We start from the raw sequence: 24,467 nt of genomic DNA on the forward strand, positions 1-24,467 counted from the left end.
TTAAGGCCCTGCACCAACTGGTTGGCCAACGCCACACAGTCCGGAGAAGCCTAATGCTCCAACCTCTGAAGCAACATTTTTGCCCATTCAGTAAGTGTCTGAGACACTAGAGTCCCGACCACGACCGGTCGCACCGCTGACCCTGCCACCGTGAACATGGAGCGGGCCACTGCCTCAGCCCCCCTGTCTGCAGGGTCCTTGAAAGCAGGAACCCCTTCCACAGGTAACATGGTCACCTTGTTTAGTCTGGACACAGGGGGGTCCACCGACAGGGGAGAAGTCCATTTTTTCAGGAATTTCTCCTCAAAAAAGGATACCAGACAGCTAGACATTTCGGGGCAGAAAAAAACTTTTGCGGCCGATCCCTTTCCTTGTACAGCTTTTCCAGATAAGGAACACAAGGAAACACCTTAGCAGTGCGGGTCGGCTTACGGAATCCAAAAGGGACCGACATCTGATGTCTCCGCCGTATCCTTCATTTTCAGAGTATCCCGCACCGCTGTGATAAGTGCTCCTACAAGCGCCCTATCATGCGCCGACCCTGATGCAGAGTCTTCCTCATTGCCCGTGCTGTCGAGTCCTGCATCCTCTGACACATTGGAACCAGGGCCGGGAGCAGTAGCTGGGCCTGATTCCGCGTCAGAGGCATCCCTGGAAGATGGCAGAGGAAGGAGACGCTTTTTACCCCCTTTTTGTCCACGCGCCGCTTCCACCCTGACAACAAAGGCCTCCAGGACCGCTGCCATAGTGTCCACAGAAACAGCAAAGGCACTAGCTGCCAATTCAGGTATGTCTGGGGAAGAGGCGTCCGTTCTGACGCCATGCTGACCCACCCACCTGGACACCCCTAGGGACATAAGGCAAGATACATGGACCACCCACCCTCCTAGCTGCCGCAGAGAGACAAGTGACCCCCCAGAGGACTCACCACCCCGACCAGGTACCGTACAGCTGCAGTCCGCCTGGTGCTCTCCCCGTGCCGTCCCTCAGAAAGGGTGCTGAAGCCTTTCACGCCGATATGCTGACCACTAGAGGCAAAAGAAACCACCCAAAATGGCCACCGACCCACCACTCTGTAAGCAGAGCATGCGAGGCTACAAGAAAATGGTCGCTGACACATGTAAACAGTGCTGGGTGCCGCCAAAATGGCGGCCGCGAGTGAAACAAAAAAAACAGCACATATGGCAGCAAATACCTGGGACCCCCTAAGGCGGTCTCCCCCCCATGGCAATCCGATAGCACCCCGCGGAGAGCAGACTCGCCGTGCAGCACCCAGCCCTAGGATGGAGCCCCCCCAGGTGGACCCCCGAATCGCAGCCATCCTAGCTACCCAGAGCCTGGGGAGGAAGGGAGAGGAAAAGCAGGACAGACTCTCTATCGACCTCCCCAGGAATTACTTAGTTGTACCCCCCTGCCGGAGAAGGGGGACTGCTACTTACCCGTCCTTCGATGACCAACTGAAGGCAACCCAGACAGAACCGACATCTGCGCGGTTACGACATGGCTGTCGGCCCAGCACACTGACATGGACATAGAGCTCGGTCATATGTGTGCCCTGGAGCATATAGCTCACAGCCACCCCTGAAGCAACGGGGCATGTCGCGTAGCTAAAAAGGCTAGCACACGCTCGATGGCTGAACAGGGGGGGGGGGGGGCCTACAAGGATCCAGCCTGTCAACCAGTCGGCAGTTGATAGTAGATCTCAGGATCAAAAAGTGCAACAAAAAAAAACCCAGGCCACATGGGCCCACAGGGAGCCATGTCATTCTATGCTAGGCAGAAAAAACTGAGCTGCAAGATGCAGGAAGAGGGGGTGTACCCAGGGGGACCGCCCCCAGGGCGGTACTGTACTGTGTGATGTGTTTTAACACTTTACATGCTGTTTTTTCTGCCTAGTCAATCTCCTAACAGGAGGATAATACCCATATGTCAAGATGCCGCTGTGTCCGTCCATGAACGGAAGAGAAACTGAGGTACTTCCCTGATGGGAGGGGTTATATGGAGGGGAACTGTCTTCAATTGGTTGTGCCAGTGTCCAATCACCGCTGGTGACCCTTAACCCATTATGTAATGAATGGCTCTGTGTCCCATGGTGTACGAGAAAGAAATGTATTATTGGTCATCTCTCTATATGACAATTGTGAGGCATAGAGCCAGTGCACACACCTTGGAAAATTGTCCAAGCATGCGCAGAGTCCCAGAACAAGGCTGTGCAAACTCCACGGGGCAAATGGCCCAGGAGTAGGCAAAAAGGTGCCAAAGTCAAAAATGCCACTGTGTTCGCCCCACTGCATAGCTGCGGTTCAACATTCAAAGCCAGCAAGCTGTAAAAACCCCTATGAGGGGTAGCAAGCCACACCCCCTAATCCCCTGAAGGCAATTCTCACAGAGACAGAAAACCACTGAAGTGTGAATGACAGCCCCGGACCTGTTCGCACCAATGCCATCAAGGGGTGGTCGTCTAATTCCGTGTCCAATCCACTAAGGAACATACAGTGCAGGTCCCACTTCTTCACCAGTACAGCCCCAGAGGGGATTTCGATAAGCTGATCCAGAAAGCTGCAATACAATCCATGGGTCTCAACACAAAAAAAACCTTGCTAGAAGAAACAATCTTAATAGAAGGTAAAAATAATAGGATTTTTTGTACTCACCATAAAATCCTTTTCTATGAGTCCATGGACAGACACAGCTCCTTAAATCTTGACAAGTGGGTTATGTTCCCTGTTTACAGAAGAGGACTAGACAAACATGTTGTTCGATAATTAAATACATGTTACATTAACAGAGTTGAACAGCCCCGCCCAGGGGGCAGTACCTCCAGACATAGCCCTCCTCCCTGCAGTATGCAGCCTCAGTTCGTAACAAGCAGTACAAACCTAAAAAGGAATGGTGGGTGCTGTGTCCGTCCATGGACTCAGAGAAAAGGATTTTACGGTGAGTACAAAAAAAAAAGTCTATTTTCTTTTAGCGTCCATGGACACAGCTCCCTAAATCTTGACAAGTGGGACGTCCCCAAGCAGTGTCAACAAACGAGGGGTGGGAACAGCATCAGTAAAACCAATTGTAACTTCACCCCAAAACAAGCAGAGCTCCTTTAACGGAGGAGGTGCAACTTTAAACAGCCGCCTGCAAAACCTAGCGGCCGAAAGAAGTCCCCAGCTCTTCCTTGTGTGAGCTGGCGCCATCTGGTGGTGGCCGTTGGTATTACAAACTAAGCATTACAAGTTAAACAGCAATTCTAATGTAATTTTTCACTATTTTCACTGCCATCTTCTTCCCTCTAATTAGAACCCCCAAACATTATATATATTTTTTATCCTAACACCCTAGAGAATAAAAAGGCAATCGTTGCAATACTTTGTCACAACGTATTTGCGCAGCGGTCTTACAAGCACACTTTTTTGGGGAAAAAATTACACTTTTTTTAATCAAAAAATAAGACAACAGTAAAGTTATCCCCATTTTTTTTTTATATTATGAAAGATAATGTTACGCCGAGTAAATTCATACCCAACATGTCACGCTTCAAAATTGCGTCCGCTCATGGAATGCCGACAAACTTTTACCCTTTAAAATCTTCATAGGCGACGTTTAAAAAAATCTACAGGTTGCATGTTTTGAGTTACAGAGGAGGTCTTGGGCTAGAATTATAACTCTCGCTCTACCAATCGCGGCGATACCTCACATGTGTGGTTTGAACACAGTTTACATATGCGGGTGCTGCTCACGTATGTGTTCGCTTCTGCGCGCAAGCTCGTCGGGACGGGGTGCGTTTTCTGGCTCCTAACTTTTTTAGCTGGCTCCTAGATTCCAAGCAAATTTGTCAAACCCTGTGCAAAGGTGTGCCCACGCTTGCTGGTCGGACTGAGTACACTACAAGGATCTATATTATTCAGCCTGTCTCTCAGCCAACAGTTGAAAGAAGATTCTTCAAGAAAAAGTAAAATAAAATAAATAAAATTTCTCCTCAGGGTGCTGGGCCCCAATGAAACCATACGTCCTTCTCCTTGCTAGGCAGAACGAAACTGAGGCTGTATAATGCAGGGAGGAGGGATATGTCTGGAGGGACCGCCCTCTGGGCAGGGCTGCTCAACTCTGTTAATGTAACATGTATTTAATTATGTAACATGTTTCTGCCTAGTCCTCTCCTGTAAACAGGGAACCTAACCCACTTTTCAAGATTTAAGGAGAGGTGTCCGTCCATGAACGATAAGAGAAAAAAGGTTTTGCTTCTCTCCGAAGAGAGAGAAGATGTCCATCTACTAGAAACATTGTGGGGAAAAAACTGAAGGCATGCTTGGGAGTGGGAGGGAGTATACAGTGATGACCCAATAGTTTTTCCAGTGTCCAGTCTGAAGGTGGCAGCATAACCCTCTGTTCTGTACTGCTGTCCAGAGAGTTTGGAGCAGAATAGGAGTTTGGAATGTGCTCTTTGAACATACTTGTAGCACTCAGTCTTCCTTTGACTCTCAACACTGTGTATTCTCTGTCAGGGTAGGAAGAGTATCTGGACCCCACCCCCTGTACTCAGAACTAGGTCAGTACCATACTGTCCTTGCAGCCAGCACTATGCCACACCAACAGCATGATACTAGTTCTCACTACCCCCACACTTTTGAACTGTGCGTGTCCACAGTTCATCGCAAAGGAACAACCAAACCCCCCACAATGCCAGCTCTCATCACTTTGCCAGAAACCCTGTGCCCTCCTCCACCTCATTGCTGTACATAATCTCCATCCCACTAACCATGCCTGCCAATACAACAATCTCCCTGCACCTGCCTCTCTTCTCAATCTTGTCTGTTCTGAAATGGGCACACTAATTATTATAAACAATCACTTTACGTTAGAGTACCACTGCCTGACTGAACATTTTATCTATTGGGTTCAGTAGACAACAGATGACAATAAGTACAGACCACATATGACCTATTTGAATAATGTAATCCTGTACAGTGATCTATTTAAGCTAAATTTTAACTTACAGAAAATGCCTTCTAGATTGTTAGTATAATATAGGTCTTACCAAGGTCAGTGTTCAAAATCGAAAGCAGTTGTCTGAATTTTTCAAGACGTGTCTTTTCCCTCAATGTCATAGAAGGTGCTCCGGAAGCATTCTGGTCAGAAATTCTAGCAACAAGTGGAATAATAGGCCGGAAAGGATGTGGCTGCAGTTTTTTCAGTGGCTTTCTCATTAAAGTGACATCTACAGGACAATAAAAAAGTTACATAAAACATTTCAGATCAACCATGATGCAACATCTAGTTAGAACTGTTCACCTTTTACATTTTACATGTGTTACCTTAGTTGCAAAAAATATTAATCATTTCCAAAAAACATTTACCAGCATAAATCACCACATCATAGCAACATGTCTATATAAATAGTTCATAACATTTTGATTTCATCTTAAAAATTACAGAATTGCAAATCTTTAGGTAAAAAAAACAGTTCTGTGTACCACGTGCAATATGTATTCAGCCGTGTTTAGCTGTATAAGAGGGGTAAAACTTCCGTGCTAGGACTGGGTAGATGAGCTGCTGCCCCCCTGTGTGGTCTTCTCAAGGAGGAACCAGTTACTGATGAGATGAGGTAAAGTAAATGTGCAGGGTAATGGCGCTGCTTGAATGTGGTATTGATATATCCTTATATTCAATCCAACCCTTATGGTGATAAATGTATAATAAAGTGTCGGGCAACTGTGTACGGTAGGCTCATGTGAGAAGCCTCCAATAGTGATAGGTCCCCTTTATAATGAATACCGTATTTATCAGCGTATACCACGCACTTTTTTCCCCCATAAAATCAGGAGAAAATCATGGGTGCGCGATATACGCCGATAGCATACCTCGGAGGGAAACGAGCGCCCGCCGGAAATCACCGAGCCGTCATCTCCTCTCGGCTCTCACTTGGCTGTGACATCACACGCGCACAGTCCCGCCTCCGCCACCAGCATTAGACCAGTGTTCTGTCTGTCATAGGAGATGGTCCAATGCCGATGGCGGAGGCGGGACTGTGCATGTGTGACGTGACAGCCGAGTGAGAGGAGATGACGGTTCGGTGATTTTTCCGGCGGGCGCTCATCCCCATCTGAGGTATGTGAGGTCTCCATCAAACTGTCAGATCACTTTCAGAGGTAAAAACCTCCCAGATCTCAGGATGTATTGTCCCTGACAAGATATTTCTTGCTTTATTGTCCTATAAATGCTGCTTGCATCTGTACTCTGTAAATTTGAAGCCGCTAGAATGTCAAGTTAGCAGAGGCCAATTCATTTAAATATACACCAGATAATTTAGAATACTGCAATATACTGCCATTTAAACTGTTAAGGTTATTTTAATATACATAAAAACAAAAACTTAAACAATTGCACTAAAAACAAAGAAAATGCTTTTTATGAAAACTGGTATATTTAATGATTTGTTTCATTAAATAGGAAGTACAAAAAAGGTAAAATATGCCAGGGCTCGACAAATCCAGGTCGCCATGGCGACTAGAAATAGCATCCTGGCGCCTTGGCTTGGATTTTTTTTTTGTGAAGTCCCCCTTGTGTGAGCTGGCGCCATCTGGTGGTGGCCGTTGGTATTACAAGTTAAGCATTACAAGTTATACAGCAATTCTAATGTAATTTTTCACTATTTTCACTGCCATCTTCTTCCCTCTAATTAGAACCCCCAAACATTATATATATTTTTTATCCCAACACCCTAGAGAATAAAATGGCGATCGTTACAATACTTTGTCACGCCGTATTTGCGCAGCGGTCTTACAAGCGCACTTTTTTTAATCAAAAAATAAGACAACAGTAAAGTTATCCCCATTTTTTTTTAATATTATGAAAGATAATGTTACGCCGAGTAACTTCATACCCAACATGTCACACTTCAAAATTGCGTCCGCTTGTGGAATGCCGACAAACTTTTACCCTTTAAAATCTTCATAGGCGACGTTTAAAAAAAATCTACAGGTTGCATGTTGGGTTACAGAGGAGGTCTAGGGCTAGAATTATTGCTCTCGTCGATACGGGGTGCGTTTTCTGGCTCCTAACTTTTTTAGCTGGCTCCTAGATTTCAAGCAAATTTGTCTAACCCTGAAATATGCTATTAAGTCTATAAATAGTTTTTTCCAGAAAATTCCCTCCTAAAATTGGGGTGCGCGTTATACGCCGATAAATACGGTAATTGATGATACGCAAAAAAAAAAAAAAGGTAAAATCCGCCCTCCAGTGGACTTATATGTGAAAAACAACAATATACTAAGAAGGTGTGAATATAGGGCGAGTCAGCCCTCTAAGTGTGCCTACTAGGCTACCATTGATGTGAGAAAGTGACAACAATACTTTGTGTTGGGCCCCAGTAACCATATCACACAGATAAAACCTTGAAAAAAAAACAAAAAAATAGAAAAAAATATATATATATGTGAAATGAAAGTCCTCCTGGTTGTGCTCTATTCTAGGGCAACCTCAGTAAATTAAGGTGCACACAAAACAACCTATAATTATGGGGAAGCAATAGCAGCAATGTATGTATATCAATTGAACCACATGTATCATATGTAGCTCATTACTTAATTATAAAGTTCATAAAGGCAGCGTTCCCTGTATTGGGCAGCTGATACTGTGGTCCCTCCAAATTTCCAGTAAATCTATGACAGTCCCCCGTCCAATATATTAACAGTGACTTAATGCAATATGTGAGGGATGATCAGAATCTTATTTCCAGTAAGTGACGTCCTCAATTCCCAGCTGGGGACATCAGGAAAATCCGCGTTCCCCCCACCTGGATCCCTACTCACCAGATAGTAGTCCCCACAATGGGGTGTAGAGCCTTAGGGATCAGTGGATCGTGTTGGTCGCTTACCAGCTGATGTGTCTCGGGGGAGAAACCTTTGAAAACGTCCATTCGACAAAACGCGTTAGTTGACCAAGCCGCAATTACGTCACACGCACCACGCTAGAGTCAGCTTCCGGGTAAGGAACGCCGAGCGGTGAAGCGCAAACAGACAGCACGCTCCATATTGGACTATAATCCTACACTACCCGGGACCTGCCTGGCTGTACATTTCATCGTCAAGGATTCTGGCCGTTACTTGCTTGCCAGCAAGTTTGTTTTTAACCACTTCCAGACCTGCGCACGACGATGTACGTCCTATTTTTAAAGACTGATATCTCGGTAACGGCAGCAGCTGCTGCCACAATCGAGGTATCAATCTTTAGTGTGCGCGGTCTGGAATCCGATAATGGCGGTCTCCGCGGCGGATTCACCGCGAGATCGCCGTTATCGGTGGTGGGAGAGGGCCCCCCCCTCCCGCGCCCTCCGCCGCTTACCGGAGCCGTCGGTAGCGGCGGAGGCGATCGGGACCGTTCGGCTGGTGAGCGGGGGACGAGACTGAAGAAAAATCTCCTTCGCCCGTCCCCATAGCTCGGCTGGGCGGAAGTGACGTCAAAACGTCAGTCCCGCCCAGCCTCTTAACCAGTTCCCGACCCCCGCATGTACATATACGTCCACAATATGGCACGTACAGGCACATGGGCGTACACGTACGTCCTCGCCTATTAGCGGGTGGGGGGTCCGATCGGGACCCCCCCCCGCTACATGCGGAGGTCAGGTCCGCTCGGGGAGCGATCCGGGACCACGGCGCGGCTATTTGTTTATAGCCGCTCCGTCGCGATCGCTCCCCGGAGCTGAAGAACGGGGAGAGCCGTGTGTAAACACGGCTTCCCCGTCCTTCACTATGGCGGCGCATCGATCGCGTCATTCCCTTTATAGGGAAGACACGATCGATGACGTCATTCCTACAGCCACACCCCCAAACAGTTGTAAACACATACTAGGTGCACCCTAACTCCTACAGCGCCACCTGTGGTTAACTCCCAAACTGCAACTGTCATTTTCACAATAAAGAATGCAATTTAAATGCATTTTTTGCTGTGAAAATGACAATGGTCCCAAAAATGTGTCAAAATTGTCCGAAGTGTCCGCCATAATGTCGCAGTCACGAAAAAAAATTGCTGATCGCCGCCATTAGTAGTAAAAAAAAAAAAAATAATAAAAATGCAATAAAACTATCCCCTATTTTGTAAACACTATAAATTTTGCGCAAACCAATCGATAAACGCTTATTGCGATTTTTTTTTACTAAAAATAGGTGGAAGAATACGTATCGGCCTAAACTGAGGAAAAAAAATGTTTTTATATATGTTTTTGGGGGATATTTATTACAGCAAAAAGTAAAAAATATTGCTTTTTTTTCAAAATTGTCGCTCTATTTTTGTTTATAGCGCAAAAACTAAAAACCGCAGATGTGATCAAATACCACCAAAAGAAAGCTCTATTTGTGGGGAAAAAAGGACGCCAATTTTGTTTGGGAGCCACGTCGCACGACCGCGCAATTGTCTGTTAAAGCGACGCAGTCCCGAACTGTAAAAACACCTTGGGTCTTTAGGCTGCATATTGGTCCGGGGCTTAAGTGGTTAAAGAGACAAATTTTTTTTTTGGTGATTTGAAAAAATTAAATTTTTTTTTTTTTTTTTGCATTTAAGCCCAAATATGAGATCTGAGGTCTTTTTGACCCCAGATCTCATATTTAAGAGGACCTGTCATGCTTTTTTCTATTACAAGGGATGTTTACATTCCTTGTAATAGGAATAAAAGTGATCAAATTATTATTTTTATTTTTTTTTCAGTGTAAAAAATAATAAAATAAATAAAAATAAATAAGAAAACAAAAAAAAAAATGTTTTTAAAGCGTCCCGTCCCGACGAGCTCGCGCGCAGAAGCGAACGCATACGCGAGTAGCGCCCGCATATGAAAACGGTGTTCAAATCACACAAGTGAGGTATCGCCGCGATCGTTAGAGCAAGAGCAATAATTATAGCCCTAGAGCTACTCTGTAGCTCAAAAAATGCAATCTCTAGAATGTTTTTTAACATCGCCTATCGAGATTTTTAAGGGTAAAAGTTTGACGCCATGCCACGAGCGGGCGCAATTTTTAAGCGTGACATGTTGGGCATCATTTTACTCGGCGTAACATTATCTTTCACAATATATTAAAAAATTGGGCCAAATTTATTGTTGTCTTATTTTTAATTCAAAAAAGTGAATTTTTTCCAAAAAAAGTGCGCTTGTAAGACCGCTGCGCAAATACGGTGTGACAAAAAGTATTGGAATGACTACTATTTTATTCTCTAGGGTGTTAGAAAACAAAAATATATAATGTTTGGGGGTTTTAAGTAATTTTCTAGCAGAAAAAACTGTTTTAGTCTTGCAAACACCGAATCTGAAAAACACCTAAGGTCTGGAAGTGGTTAAGCTACTTTTATTTTAATTCTAATTTTTTTGCTGGAACGATCAACTTTTTTTATAATAAATACACCCAGAGTATCGGAATTACTACCCTATGTGGACTCTTCTCTTTTTCCCTCTCATGACCATTGCTTGCAATACTGCACGAGACAGCTGTAACCTGCTGAGGACCCCGAAAGACATCAGCTGGTAAGCGACCAACACGATCCACTGATCCCCCAAGGCTCTACACCCCCTTGTGGGGACTACTATCTGGTGAGTAAGGATCCAGGTGGGGGGAGCGCGGATTTTCCTGATGTCCCCAGCTGGGAATTGAGGACGTCACTTACCGGAAAGAAGATTCGGATCATCCCTCACATATTGCATCAAACTGGACGGGGGATGGTCATAGATTTACTGGAAATTTGGAGGGACCACAGTATCAGCCGCCCAATACAGGGAACGCTGCCTTTATGAACTTTATAATTAAAGCGGGGGTTCACCCTATCGACAGGAAAAAAAAAAAATTTTTTTCTTTTACCTTTAAATCAGGCACTGTAGCGCGAGCTACAGTATGCCTGTCCCGAATTTTTTCCCCCCATACTCACCTTGTAGTCGTCCATCGAAGATACCGGGGAATGGGCGTGCCTCTGGAGACGGAGGATGATTGACGGCCGGCTCTGGCGCGTCACGCTTCTCCGGAAATAGCCGAAATAGGCTTGGTCTTCACGACGCGTGCGCATAGCCTGTGCGCACGCGCCGTGAAGAGCCGAGACCTACTCCGGCTGTCTTCGGGGAGAGTGACGTGCCAGGGCCGGCCGTCAATCATCCTCCCTCTCCATAGGCACACCCATTCCCCGCGGGAGCCGGAATCTACGATGGACGACTACGAGGTGAGTACGGGGTTAAAAAAATCGGGACAGGCATACTGTAGCTCGCGCTACAATGCCTGTCTCGATGGTAACATCATGTGGGTCAGGGTGAACTACCGCTTTAAGTAATGAGCTACATATGATACATGTGGTTCAATTGATATACATACATTGCTGCTATTGCTTCCCCATAATTATAGGTTGTTTTGTGTGCACCTTAATTTACTGAGGTTGCCCTAGAATAGAGCACAACCAGGAGGACTTTCATTTCACATATATATATTTTTTGCTATTTTCTGTTTTTTTCCAAGTTTTTATCTGTGTGATAAGGTTACTGGGGCCCAACACAGAGTATTGTTGTCACTTTCTCACGTCAATGGTAGCCTAGTAGGCACACTTAGCGTGTTTAGCTGTATGCCTAGTATAAAAACAGGACCTAGCAGAAGAATTAAACGATCACTTATTACAATTGCATCTGTATCAACCAACTACAGCAGGGGTAGGCAAACAAAGTGGTGGAGATCTACCTGAACAACATGGGAGAAGTCAAAGATGACCAGGCAGTGTCTCCTACTCACACCCGATATAAACCTCTAATTACCATACTGCTGCGTCACAAACGTGTGCATTGCACAGCAATTATGGGTTTAAATCAGGTGGTGAGGAGGCAAAATATCTCCTCCTCACCACCTATCAACACACTCTGATCACTATTCTGAGGTGAAGCACTTGAATGAGACCTTAGTTGCATTCAGCAGCAGCACCATAGGGCTTGTTCACACGTAAAGTTGGGGGAAGTAAAACAGTAGGATCCACGATCTATAGGTTGCTAACCCCTGAACTACAGGAATTCTGCAGGAGATAAAGCACAGGAAAAAGGGATAGTTAAGAGGGATATTAGATAGGCTTGCATACGTGCCAACAAGTTCAAACTAAACAGAAAAAGAGGGTGGTTTCTAAAATTTCACACAGAACCAAATTATCAAAGTGTAAACTAACTGGACAACAAAGCAATTAAAAAATTATAAAATTAAAGAGGATCTAAAAAAAAAAAGGGCAAAAGTTTTTTTTTTTTTTCTTTTACCCAAAATGCATTTTGTGCATGAAGGTTTAGGGGAAAAAAAATACACACACACACACCCCCTCCCTTAAAGAGGAAGTAAACCCTGATGGGTTTTACTTCCTCTTTGTTCCCTGCAAAATAAAAGCCTAATGGGCTACTATGCATGGCATAGTATTTATTATTATTATTATTATACAGGATTTATATAGCGCCAACAGTTTGCGCAGCGCTTTACATCAGGGAAGACAGTACAGTCACAATACAATCAATACAGGAGGGATCAGAGGGCCCTGCTCGTTAGAGCTTAGTCCATTATGTGCCACTTACCTGCAGAAGAAGCCTGCAATGTCAGCAATGTCCCCTCTCTCTCATTGCGTCCATCTTCAACCCCTCTTCCTTCCCGGGCCATGGACTACGGCTCTGCTACTGGCCGGAGTCGCATGCGCGCGGGAGCCGACCGGCACGGCACTATAGAAACGGCACAGATCGTGCCATCTCTTTAGTGCGCATGCGCCGATTATGTCGGCACCGGCTTCTATGGCGAATATCTCCTAAACCGTAGAGGTTTAGGGGATATTTCTAGTACCTAACGGTAAGCCTTATTATAGGCTTACCTGTAGGGAAAAGTGATTGTACAGGGTACAACCACTTTAAACACTTACCCAAGTCCATTTACGATCCAGCGTTGTTGTGCCTGTCTGCTACAGCTCTTCTTGCCTCTTCCTGGTCTCACTAAAAGCTCTGACAGCAGCAATTGGCTCCTGCTGCTGTCAGTCAAAATCAGTGAGGAGGGCACATGCGTGGCTCTCGATCATAGTGGACGTGTTCTGAGTGAGCTCTGGCCTCCGTCCGCTCTCCGAGACCTCCGCACAGCACCAATAGCATACGGAAGCATTGGGGGTAAGCCCGATTACACACTCTCTCTCGGGCACCTCATGGGAAAGGTCAGCCAGCAGCGACACTGCTACGAGCCATTGATTGGGCCACGCCAGACATCCAAAATGGACCAGTACGTTACTAGGCCGCAATCCTCTGCCTCCTCAGCTGATCCATTTGCCACAATGGATTCCTTACTGGGTACAGAGGAAGCTGGTAACCCTCCCCCGCGTGTGATAAAGGTGCGGGACCTCATATCTTCATCCACACCAGCTGTCCTCACACCAGACATCTTAGATGCCAAGCTGGATGCTAAACTACACATTCTGCTTCAGGAAATCACCCACTACATCGCAGTCGAGGCGAGCAAGATTTCTGCAGAACTGAGGGGGGGGGGGAAATCACCCAAATTGGGGAACGTACGGACAGGTTAGAGCATAAATTTGATGAAATGGTGAACTATGTGCAGGTCATAGAAGAGGAGAATTCCACCCTTAAAACACTCTGTCTCCCAGTTACAGCTGCAACAGGAGAACAGGGAAAGGAGGTAGAATCTCTGCTTCCGTGGCATTCCTGAAACTGTGGGGGATGCAGCACTGCGCTCTTATCTTTTGGGGCTCTAAACACCCTGGCCACCTTGGTGGTAGATGTGGACTGGCGCCTGGACAGGGCCCATCGGTCTCTGGGTCCGAAGCCTCAGGCCAGAGCTAGGCCTAGAGACGTGATCGTGAGGCTTCACTTTTATGATAGCAAGGAGGCCCTGACCTTGGCCACACGCAATAAGTCACAGATCACATACAAGCTTCAGATTTTTAGTGCTCTCTCCCCCATCATATTGGCAAAACGGAGGAATAGGAGACCTATAACAGCTCACCTGCAACATCATAGGGTCCAGTATTACTGGGGCTTTCCCTTTCGTCTCGTCGTTTCCAGAGATGGCGTCCAACACAACCTTCGAGATCTACAAGAACGGGAGGCCTTTGTGAAAAGTTTGAATCTCTCTCCATTGCCTGAAGATATACTTTCTCCTCTTGAGCAAGTTCGTCCATTTCCTGCTACCCCCAGCCGTGTGTGGACGAACCCCTGTGAGAAGCCAATCAAGGAAGCAGATTTCTACTCCTCAGCGCTCACGATTCTCAATATATATATATATATATATATATATATATATATATATATATATATATATATATATATATATATATACACACATACACACACACACACATACACACACACGACTGTGTCCCAATCGTGTCAAGATCATATGGGGTAAATGACCGCACCAGCCAGGAAGACACTGGCTGCAAAAAGCTCCTAGAGGCGATTCAGTTCGCATGTGTAGCGCTATACAAGTCATTCATTCATTCATTCAACCTCCTTGATTTTCCTAGATGAATCTTCTCTTCTTTCACCTTAGTCAATCTATATGCTCCCAACACTGGTCAGATTGATTTTCTCAAAGTTTTTGATTCACCCCACTACTGCTCCCAAGGCTTTATGATTGTTGGAAGAGACTTCAACTAGATCGTGTCCCCCACTAGAGATAGGAAAACTTTAATACAGGAGGCTCCCTCGCAGAAGACCACCTCCCAAGCCAATTCTTTCCGCAACTGTATCAGATGCCACCAACGCTTTGACTCCTGGAGGATTAAGCATCCTACTGCTAAACAATACACTTTTTATTCCATGGCCCATAAAATGCATTCCCACTTAGTTCATTTTTTCATTTCTGCTCCACTCATCCCTTACATTGTTGACACATCTTCCATCACTTGGTCGAACCATGCCCCTATTATGCTAGATGTTTTGCTATCTCAGACCCCTGCCAAGACCTGTCATTGGCGCCTCAAATACCATCTTCTGCAATCTAAAGTCTCACGTACTAAATTAGCTGGGGAACTAAGAGTTTTTCCAACTCAATGTGGGGTCGGTCTCTGATTTTTCCACATTGTGGGGGGCACATAAGGCAGTTTTTCGCTGAGCGTGTATTGCGGAGGGTTCCAGCATAAAAAAAATAAAAAGAAGACAAATAGTGAGGAGGGCCGGCTGTTGTGCAAACCCACAGTGTCGAAATTACATAGTCACCTCCCTTAGGGAGGAAATAAAATCATTACACCTCGGTAAGGGGGTTAAATCCATACTCTAGACAAAAAAGAGATTTTTAATACAGCTTACCTGTAAAATCTTTTTCTTGGAGTACATCACGGGACACAGAGCGGCATTCATTACTATATGGGTTATATGGAGTACCTTCAGGTGATGGACACTGGCAATCTCAAACAGGAAATGCCCCTCCCTATATAACCCCCTCCCATAGGAGGAGTACCTCAGTTTTGTAGCAAGCAGTATGCCTCCCAAAATGGTCCCCAAAAAGAGGGGTGGGAGCTCTGTGTCCCGTGATGTACTCCAAGAAAAAGATTTTACAGGTAAGCTGTATTAAAAATCTCTTTTTCTTTATCGTTACATCACGGGACACAGAGCGGCATTCATTACTATATGGGATGTCCCAAAGCAATGCTTACAATGAGGGGAGGGAGAACATCTCCAAAGACAAAAGGATTTAATTTAGAGATATACTCAAATCATAATAAATCCAACTTAGTTGAGAAAAATAATTTTAAATTTTAAATTTAACTCAAAAGGGAGCCCCCCGGAATCCGAGGGTCTCAAACTGCAGCCTGCAGCACTGCCTGCCCAAAGGCTGTATCAGTATTCCTTCTTACGTCCAACTGGTAGAATTTTGTAAACGTGTGGACAGAAGACCAGGTTGCCGCCTTGCAAACTTGAGCCATAGAGATCTGGTGATGTGCTGCCCAGGAGGCGCCCATGGCCCTAGTAGAATGAGCCCTTAATGATACTGGAGGAGGCAACCCTTTCAAGCCGTAGGCCCGAGTGATTAACTGCTTAATCCACCTAGAGATGGTGGACTTTGCAGCTGCCTGCCCCTTCTTGGGCCCATCCGGTAAAATGAACAACACATCCGTTTTCCGGATTTTCTCTGTAGCTTTAAGATAGGCCTTCATGGCCCTGACAATATCCAAGGTATGCAGCAACCCTTCCTTTCTGGAAGTGGGTTTAGGGAAGAAGGATGGTAATACCAAATCCTGGTTTAGATGAAAACTGGATATAACCTTCGGTAGGAAGGAAGGATGAGGGCGGAGAACGACCTTGTCCTTATGAAAAATAAGATATGGTTCCTTACAGGATAAGGCCGCCAGTTCCGATACTCTTCTTGCGGAAACTATGGCGAGCAAAAATACTAACTTCCTTGTCAGTAAAACCAAAGGAATTTCAGCCAACGGCTCAAACGGTTGTTTCTGTAAACTTGACAGAACAAGATTTAAATCCCACGGACAAAGCGGGGATTTAACTGGAGGTTTAATACGTAAGACCCCTTGAAGGAAGGTCTTAACCAGCGAGTGGGTGGCCAGCGGCCGCTGACACCACACTGACAGAGCTCAAATCTGTCCCTTGATTGTGCTTAATGCCAATCCCTTATCCACTCCTAGCTGGAGAAAACTTAATACTCTATCGATGGTAAACTTGCGAGAAAGCCAAAGCTTGGACTCACACCAGCTTACATAGGCCTTCCAGACCCTGTAATAAATCACCCTAGAGATTGGTTTCCTGGCTCTGATTAGGGTAGAGATTACCTTCTGAGACAGACCTCTACCCCTGAGAATCAGGGATTCAGCTTCCAGGCCGTCAAATTTAGATGCCGTAAGGCAGGGTGGAGGATCGGACCTTGCGATAGCAGGTCTGGCCGTAGAGGAAGAGTCCAAGGGTCTCCCACTACCATCTTTAGGATGAGTGAGTACCATGCCCTTCTGGGCCATGCTGGAGCTACCAGGATGACTGGTATGTGCTCCACCCTGATCCTGCGCAGCAGGCGGGGTAGTAACTGGAGTGGGGGAAAAGCATAAAGAAGTTTGAACTGATGCCAAGGGCAAACCAGCGCATCGGTTCCGCAGGCCATCGGATCCCTTGAGCGGGATATGAACCTGTCTAGCTTCTTGTTGAGTCTCGATGCCATGACATCCACGTCCGGCACTCCCCATCTTTGGCAGAGTGCTTGAAAGATTTGTGGATGCAGAGACCATTCCCCCGGCAATAGAGTCTGGCGGCTTAAGAAGTCCGCCTGAAAGTTGTCCACTCCTGGAATAAATATTGCCGATATGCAGGGCACATGAGCCTCTGCCCATAGGAGAATCAAGCTCACCTCTCTCTGAGCGGCTTGACTCCTGGTTCCCCCTTGGTGATTTATGTATGCCACGGCCGTGGCATTGTCTGATTGAATTCTCACCGGGAACCCCTGCAATTTTGACGTCCAAGCCCTGAGGGCTAGTCGAGCAGCTCTGAGCTCCAAGATGTTGATGGGCAACTGCCTCTCTGGCTTTGCCCAAGTACCTTGGCAAATGCAACCATCCAAAATTGCTCCCCAGCCCGTCAGGCTGGCGTCTGTGGTCACTATCTTCCAGGCCACTGGGCTGAAAGATTTCCCCTTCAGTAGATTCTGAGGATCTAACCACCAACACAGACTTTGTCGGACTCTTGATGAGAGCGGCAACGGGATATCCAAGGCCTGTGGCCTTCTGCTCCATGCTGACAGGATGGCTGCCTGCAGGATGCGAGTGTGGCTCTGGGCGTATGGTACCGCCTCGAATGTGGCCACCATCTTGCCTAGTAACCTCATACATAGGCGAATAGTCGGTTCTTTCTTGCTTAGAACCAGTAGGATTAATTCCTTGATGGCCTTGACCTTCATCAGAGGTAGAAACACCCCTTGTTGTTCTGTGTCTAATCTCATGCCGAGATATTCCAACTGCCTTGTGGGCTGGAATGCTGACTTTTCTCGATTTAGGACCCAGCCGAACCTCTCGAGGTATTGGACCGTGAGGTCCAAGCTGGGAGACGAGTGATCTATGACTAGGTGGTCGTCCAGGTATGCTAGGATCGTGACCCCTTGGATCCTTAGTTTGGCTAGGATTGGAGCTAGGACCTTCGTGAACACCCGGGGGGCCGTAGCCAACCCGAAGGGAAGCGTCACGAATTGGAAATGACGCGAAGCCACCATGAAGCGTAGATATCTTTGATGTGGCTGATAAATTGGAACATGAAGGTAGGCATCCTTTATGTCTATGGACGCCATGAAGTCGTCCTTTTGGAGTGTGGCAGCTGCTGACCGCACGGATTCCATCCGAAATGAACGGACCTTTAGGTATGCATTTACCCTCTTTAGGTCCAAAATTGGCCTGACATCTCCATTGGACTTTGGGATGATGAATAGGTTGGAGTAGAAACCCAGCCCCTGTTCCAGGACTGGTACCTCTACTATTACTTCCTGGTAAAGTAGATGATTTAATGCCGACATTAATGCGGCTCCCTTCTCCGGATCGTTTGGAATCCTCGACTCCTGGAAATGAGGAGGAGGAAACCATCGGAAATCTAATTTGTAGCCCGTGGCCACGGAAGACCGTATCCACTTGTCGGGAATGCTGGCTTCCCAAACCTCTGAAAAGAGTCGCAGCCTTCCCCCCACCTTCGTGGGTGGGGGCGTCCCTTCATAAGGTCGGCTTGGGGGCTGGTTTTGCTGGTTTGCGAAACCACTGCTTTCTGCCTCTAGCAGCCTGTCCCTGCGACTTGCTGTTGAAGCCAAAGTTTGCTTTCGCAGGAGGCCGTCGATACTGTTTGGCATTAGAGGGCCCCTGCCCAGGGGAGTACTGTCGTTTAAACGCAGGCCCCTGAAGCTTCTTTTTAGTTGGCAAAAGAGTACTTTTGCCGTTTGAAATGGTCTGAATGTATTTATCTAGGTCTTCTCCGAAGAGTCGTCCTCCATGGAAGGGGAACCCTACCAGGAGCTTCTTGCATGGGGGCTCGGCCTCCCAGCTTTTTAACCATAAGAGTCTTCTCATATGGATAAGGGATAACGATAAACGTGACGCTTGCTGGATAGAATCCTTAATCGCGTCTACCGTAAAGCATATGGCCCTAGGGACATCCGAAAACTCTTCTGCCTGCTGGGCAGGAATAAGTTTAAGCATCTGCTTAACTTGATCCGATAATGCTTGAGCAACCCCAATCGCAGCCACAGCTGGCTGCACTACTGCCCCTGCAGTAGTGAAGGAGTTCTTAAGTAGTGCTTCCAAGCGTTTATCAACCGGATCCTTGAACACCTGTATGTTTTCTACAGGGCATGTTAACGATTTGTTAACACATGAGATGGCTGCGTCCACTGCAGGAGTAGCCCATCTCTTGGAAAATTTATCTTCCATAGGATATAGGACAGAGAATCTTTTAGGTGGTAAAAAGATTTTATCTGGCTTGCTCCAGTCTTGGAACACAACTCCCTCTAGCAGAGGATGGATCGGAAACACTGCATTGCTTTGAGGCGCCCTTAGTGAGCCCAAAGCTGAAACCGTCGACACTTGGAGATCTGGTACTGGCAAGTTAAATGCACTATGGACCAAGTCCGTTAAGGCTTGGATCCACCAGCTCTCCCCTTGGGAGACTGCTCCAGACTCCTCTGTATCCGGGTCTTCGATCCCTGAACCTACTTGGTCCTTGTCCAAGAGGTCGTCCAATTCCCCTGAGGAAAGGACCTCCTCTTCTGAGGGTCCACGCTCGGGCGACGGAGATCTAATCCGCTTACTGCCCCGCATAGCTGTGGCTATCATTTTTCCCATTCTTTTCTCCATCTCTCTTAAAGAGGTGAGTAATACCTCGTCCGTGACCATCTTAGGGTTGGACTGACCCGCGCCAGCTCCAGCCCCAGATCCCGATGGCCCCAAGGCTCCCTCTGGGGAAAGCAGCGGCATAACTTTGTCCGAGACCTCAGACTCTCTGGGGGAATCCCCACCTCTTGTACCCTCTGACCCGGATGCCATGGTACAATACCGAGGTACACCTGCTAGCTTATTGGTACTTGGAACTATAAATAGTTAATTGCCCAAACACCTGTTTGGGGGATAAAAAATGCCTCCTCTCCCCTTGATGAATTTTTTTAATTTTTTTTTTTTCCAATTCCTTTTTTCTTTTTTTCAAATCAAGGAGAGAAAAAACATTCTGTCCCCCTTAGTAGTATTGCCAAGAAAAACTATTGAGATGGATCTTTAAGAACAGCCTATTTCTAGGCTTGAAAACAGTCTTCTGAAGACTGTAATATCTTTTCTGGCCACTGTGTGTCCTCGGCGCCCCGTGCTGCCACTCTGGTCTTTTCCTCCTCAGTTCCAATCTTAGAATGAGCTGCTGGAACGAAAAAGGAAGGGCCACCCCTTCCTTAAGCAACTGACCCGCCCTTCCCCCCTCAGCTTAACGGCGCGAATTGCGCCTATAACACGGGGACGCGCGCCCGCCGACAGGGGGGGGGGTTGGGGGGAAGGGAGCCTCTTCACGAGGAGGTCAGCGTCTTGCCTGCTTTGCAGGCTCTGAGGAGGAAGAACCGATGGAGCATCGCCTGGAGGCTTGCAGGTAAGCACAGCTCTCTGAACACACATACACATATACACACAGGCCCCACTCAATGCTTTTCCAACACTACCAGGGAGGTCACTTCTTATGGGGAATAATACACATAGAGCCATCCTATCATTAAGATATGTGACTAGTTTGCCAGATGCAGCGCATAACTTTAGGCATGTCCCCTGTGACCCCCCAGAAAAAACCTGCTAAGAACCAAGTTCCGCAAGCTTTCCCCTCACTTACCTGCTCCATGCCGCAGGACTTTGCCAAGCAAGATGCCCAATCTTCCCCCATCTCCGTGGGGCTGTCTAGACCTTCAGGCCCTGGGTTCCTATGAAGGATCCACTGTCCTGGGCCCATATAGCACCCTGGCAACAGAAAACATTAGGCCCCCAAAGGTTTCTAAGTTCTGGGCCCAGGGTCCAGCTCTCTAAAAAGAAAAGCATTATGGGCTATACCCCAAGGGTTTGGGGTCCGGTTACTGACCACTTTAGCACTGAGGCCTTTGGACAGAACCGGTTAGCTCACCTAATCCCAAGGATGCGGAGGCAAGCTAAACCATGACCAACACCTAAGACACTGGCGTAAAAACTGAGGTACTCCTCCTATGGGAGGGGGTTATATAGGGAGGGGCATTTCCTGTTTGAGATTGCCAGTGTCCATCACCTGAAGGTACTCCATATAACCCATATAGTAATGAATGCCGCTCTGTGTCCCGTGATGTAACGATAAAGAAACAAACATTTTATGAATTCTCTAATAAACCGCATAGGATGTTAGTCAACAAATTACGCCCACGCCCTTTTAACTTTTCCTGACCATCTTCTTCGGGCTAATGGACCCAGAACCTATTGCCCCATGAAGATGTCCAAGATCTTTGGCAAGTTTTACAATATACTGTATAACTGTCTTACCCCTGATAACTACTTTAACTTTACACAGGCAAAATTAATTATTTTCTGGTCTTAGACTCCCAAAACTACCCCCCCCCTCAGATCTGGCCAGCTTAAACACAGCCATAACTGCAGAAGAACTTCAAAATACAATCAAAGACCTTCCACTTCATAAATCACCTGGTCCAGATGGGTTACCCTACTTCTATTATAAGACCTTCCTTGATATTTTGTCCCCCCATATGCCAACTCTCTATGGTACTCTACTCAAAAAGGAAACTCCCCACACCTTCAGTTTTCACACTCTTAGATCTCAGTTATTCCAAAACCAGGTAAGGGTCCCTCAATTCCAGACAATTATAGGCCCATAGCTATCCTAAACTCAGATTAGAAAATATTTACAAAAATTCTTGCCTCTAGACTTTCCAAGTTTATTCCCAAACCGGTTAATAGGGACCAAGTGGGTTTCGTTTCAAGCAGGCACACGGGGGACAACACCAATCGTACTATAAAATTTGATTGATCTGATGAATAGATCTTCCTGTCCGTCATTGATACTGAGCCTAGAGGCACAAAAAGCCTTTGATGGGTTAAGTTGGCCCTATATGTTCTCTACCCTACGTATGTTTAACCTGTTCCCTACCGAGTCGTTGTAAAATGACGTAGGTGGGAACCCTCCGTCTTTCAGACTGAACGTCATATGACGTCCTAGCCTTCTCGGGCGGCTAGGGGGCGCGCCCCTCGCCGCATTGCGCGGGACCCGGTGCGCGTGCCCGGCAGCCGCGATGTCCGCCGGGCACCTGCGATTGCCCGCAATCAAGGCAGGACCATGGATCTGTGTGTGTGTAAACACACAGATCCATGTCCTGTCAGCGGTGAGGAGACAGATGTGTGTTCCCAGTACAGAGGAACACACATCGGTCTCCTCCCCTTGAGTCCCCTCCCCCCTACAGTTAGAACACACTTTAGGGAACATATTTAACCCCTTCAGCGCCCCCTAGTGTTAACCCCTTCCCTGCCAGTCACATTTACACAGTAATCAGTGCAGTTTTATAGCACTAATCGCTGTGTAAATGTGAATGGTCACAAAAACGGGTCAAAAGTGTCCGATGTGTCCGCCGCAATGTCACGGTCACAATTAAAAAAAAAAAATTCAAATGCCATAATTCTATTCCCTATTTTGTAGATGCTAGAACTTTTGCGCAAACCGATAAAATATGCTTATTGTGGGGTTTTTTTGCCAAAAATAAGAATACGTATCGGTCTAAACTGAGGAAAAAAAATTATTTTTAAAAAAAAATTATATTTATTAAATCAAAAAGTAAAAGAGTGTTTTTTTCAAAATTGTCGCTCTTCTTTTGTTTATAGCGCAAAAAATAAAAACTGCAGAGGTGATCAAATACCACCAAAAGAAAGATTGTAGGAAAAAAAATAGTGTCAATTTTGTTTGGGAGCCACGTCGCACGACCGCGCAATTGTTATGCAAAGTGCGACAGTGCTGAAAACTAAAAATTGGTCTGGGCAGGAAGGGGGTGAAAATGCCCTGTATGGAAGTGGTTAAAGCTTTGAAGGGGTCTTTAAAACCAGAGGCCCTATATTCACGAGTTGCTACGCAGGTTCAGATGTCATCCTTTGTCGCCTGGCCTCCCCTGGCCTCCCCCACTGTCCCCATTACTCTTCATTTTATGCCTGGAGTCCCTTGCCGAGGCCATCCGTTCACATATTTGTGAGGTGGTGATGCGACAAAGGGTTCGCACATGACATATTGCTTACCATTACGAATTCGCTATTATCACTCCCCTCACTACACAGCCTCTTGTCCGCATTTGGTGCAATCTCTGGCTAAAAGGTTAACACGACAAAAACTGAAGCTCTTCCTCTGCATATACCACCTTCTCTCCCATCTCACCTCAAGGAATCTTATCCCTATATAGTTGGTGTTCTGCCTCTATTAAATATCTGGGAGTTCACATTACCCCCCCACTTGCTCCTCTCTCTATTCTGTGAATTAAACCCCACCCCCCCCCCCATAGCAGATATCAATAAATCATTACAAAGTTGGACTAAATACCCCTTATCCCTCTTAGGCAGGGTTAACGTATTAAAAATGTCTATTCTACCTAGGCGTCTATTACTTTGAGACCCTGCCTGTTGCCGTCCCCCTCTCCCAACTTAAGGCCAGTCATAGAATTTTTCTAAAATGTATTTGTAATGGTAGGGCTCATCGCATTGCAAGTTTGGTGGTCCACGTTTTGAGATCTAGGGGGGGCCTGGGGGCACGGGATATTACTAAATATTACTATGCTTCATACCTGAGGGTTATTGCCTCCTGGTCCAGCCAGCAGGCTTTTAGCCACTGGACTGATATTGAGAAAGGGGTGTTGTATCCAGTTCACCCATGCTCCTTAATTTGGTCTAAAATCGCCCTTTATAGATCCTATTTATAGACGTCAAAGTACTGCACCTATGAATTTTACATTAACTGTCTAGTTTAAATGTTTCAATTTCGCTCTATCGTCCCCATGCTCTCCCCTTGTTATTTAACCCTTCACTACCTGATAGCCTGTCTCTGAGACATATTCTCCCCTGGATAAATAAATCCTTATTTCAACTTCGAAACCTTAGTTCACCCAATCTCCCACAGGCTTCATACTTTTAATTCCCTGCGTGAGAAGTTCAATATTCCTTTGCACTTGTTCCATTTTAATTTGAAAATTAGACATTTTTTCCACTCCCTTGCCCCACTCTTGACCCTAGAGAAAACCCACTTTCTATATATTATATATATATATATATATATATATATATATATATATATATATATATATATATATATATATATATATATATATATATATATATATACACACACACACACACACACACACACACACACACACACACACATTATAGGAGTGAACCCCCCTCACTGAAGTCACACACTTATACAGGCAAGCCCATTAGCTCCCAGATGTGGGATAGGATCTGGTCCTCTACTTTTAAGTCTTCCA

At 46.1% G+C, this 24,467-nt stretch overlaps 1 protein-coding gene across 6 annotated transcripts in view; it reads right to left on the reverse strand.

Annotated features, from left to right (window-relative positions):
* The window catches only part of TBC1D22B (TBC1 domain family member 22B), a 911,570-nt gene that overhangs the window by 813,556 nt on the left and 73,547 nt on the right, over nucleotides 1-24,467 (reverse strand). For 5 of the 6 annotated variants that reach the window (XM_040337614.1, XM_040337609.1, XM_040337613.1 and 2 more), the window contains exons 4-5: nucleotides 13,977-14,063; nucleotides 5,030-5,209 (exon numbers count right to left, since the gene is read on the reverse strand). In XM_040337614.1, the coding sequence (XP_040193548.1) occupies nucleotides 5,030-5,209; nucleotides 13,977-14,063 (267 nt within the window). The remainder of the gene's footprint in view (nucleotides 1-5,029; nucleotides 5,210-13,976; nucleotides 14,064-24,467) is intronic. The other variant, XM_040337612.1, reaches the window with a different exon arrangement.

Source organism: Rana temporaria, chromosome 2 (genome assembly GCF_905171775.1).
Source record: "Rana temporaria chromosome 2, aRanTem1.1, whole genome shotgun sequence".
NCBI classification, from domain to species: Eukaryota; Metazoa; Chordata; class Amphibia; order Anura; family Ranidae; genus Rana; species Rana temporaria.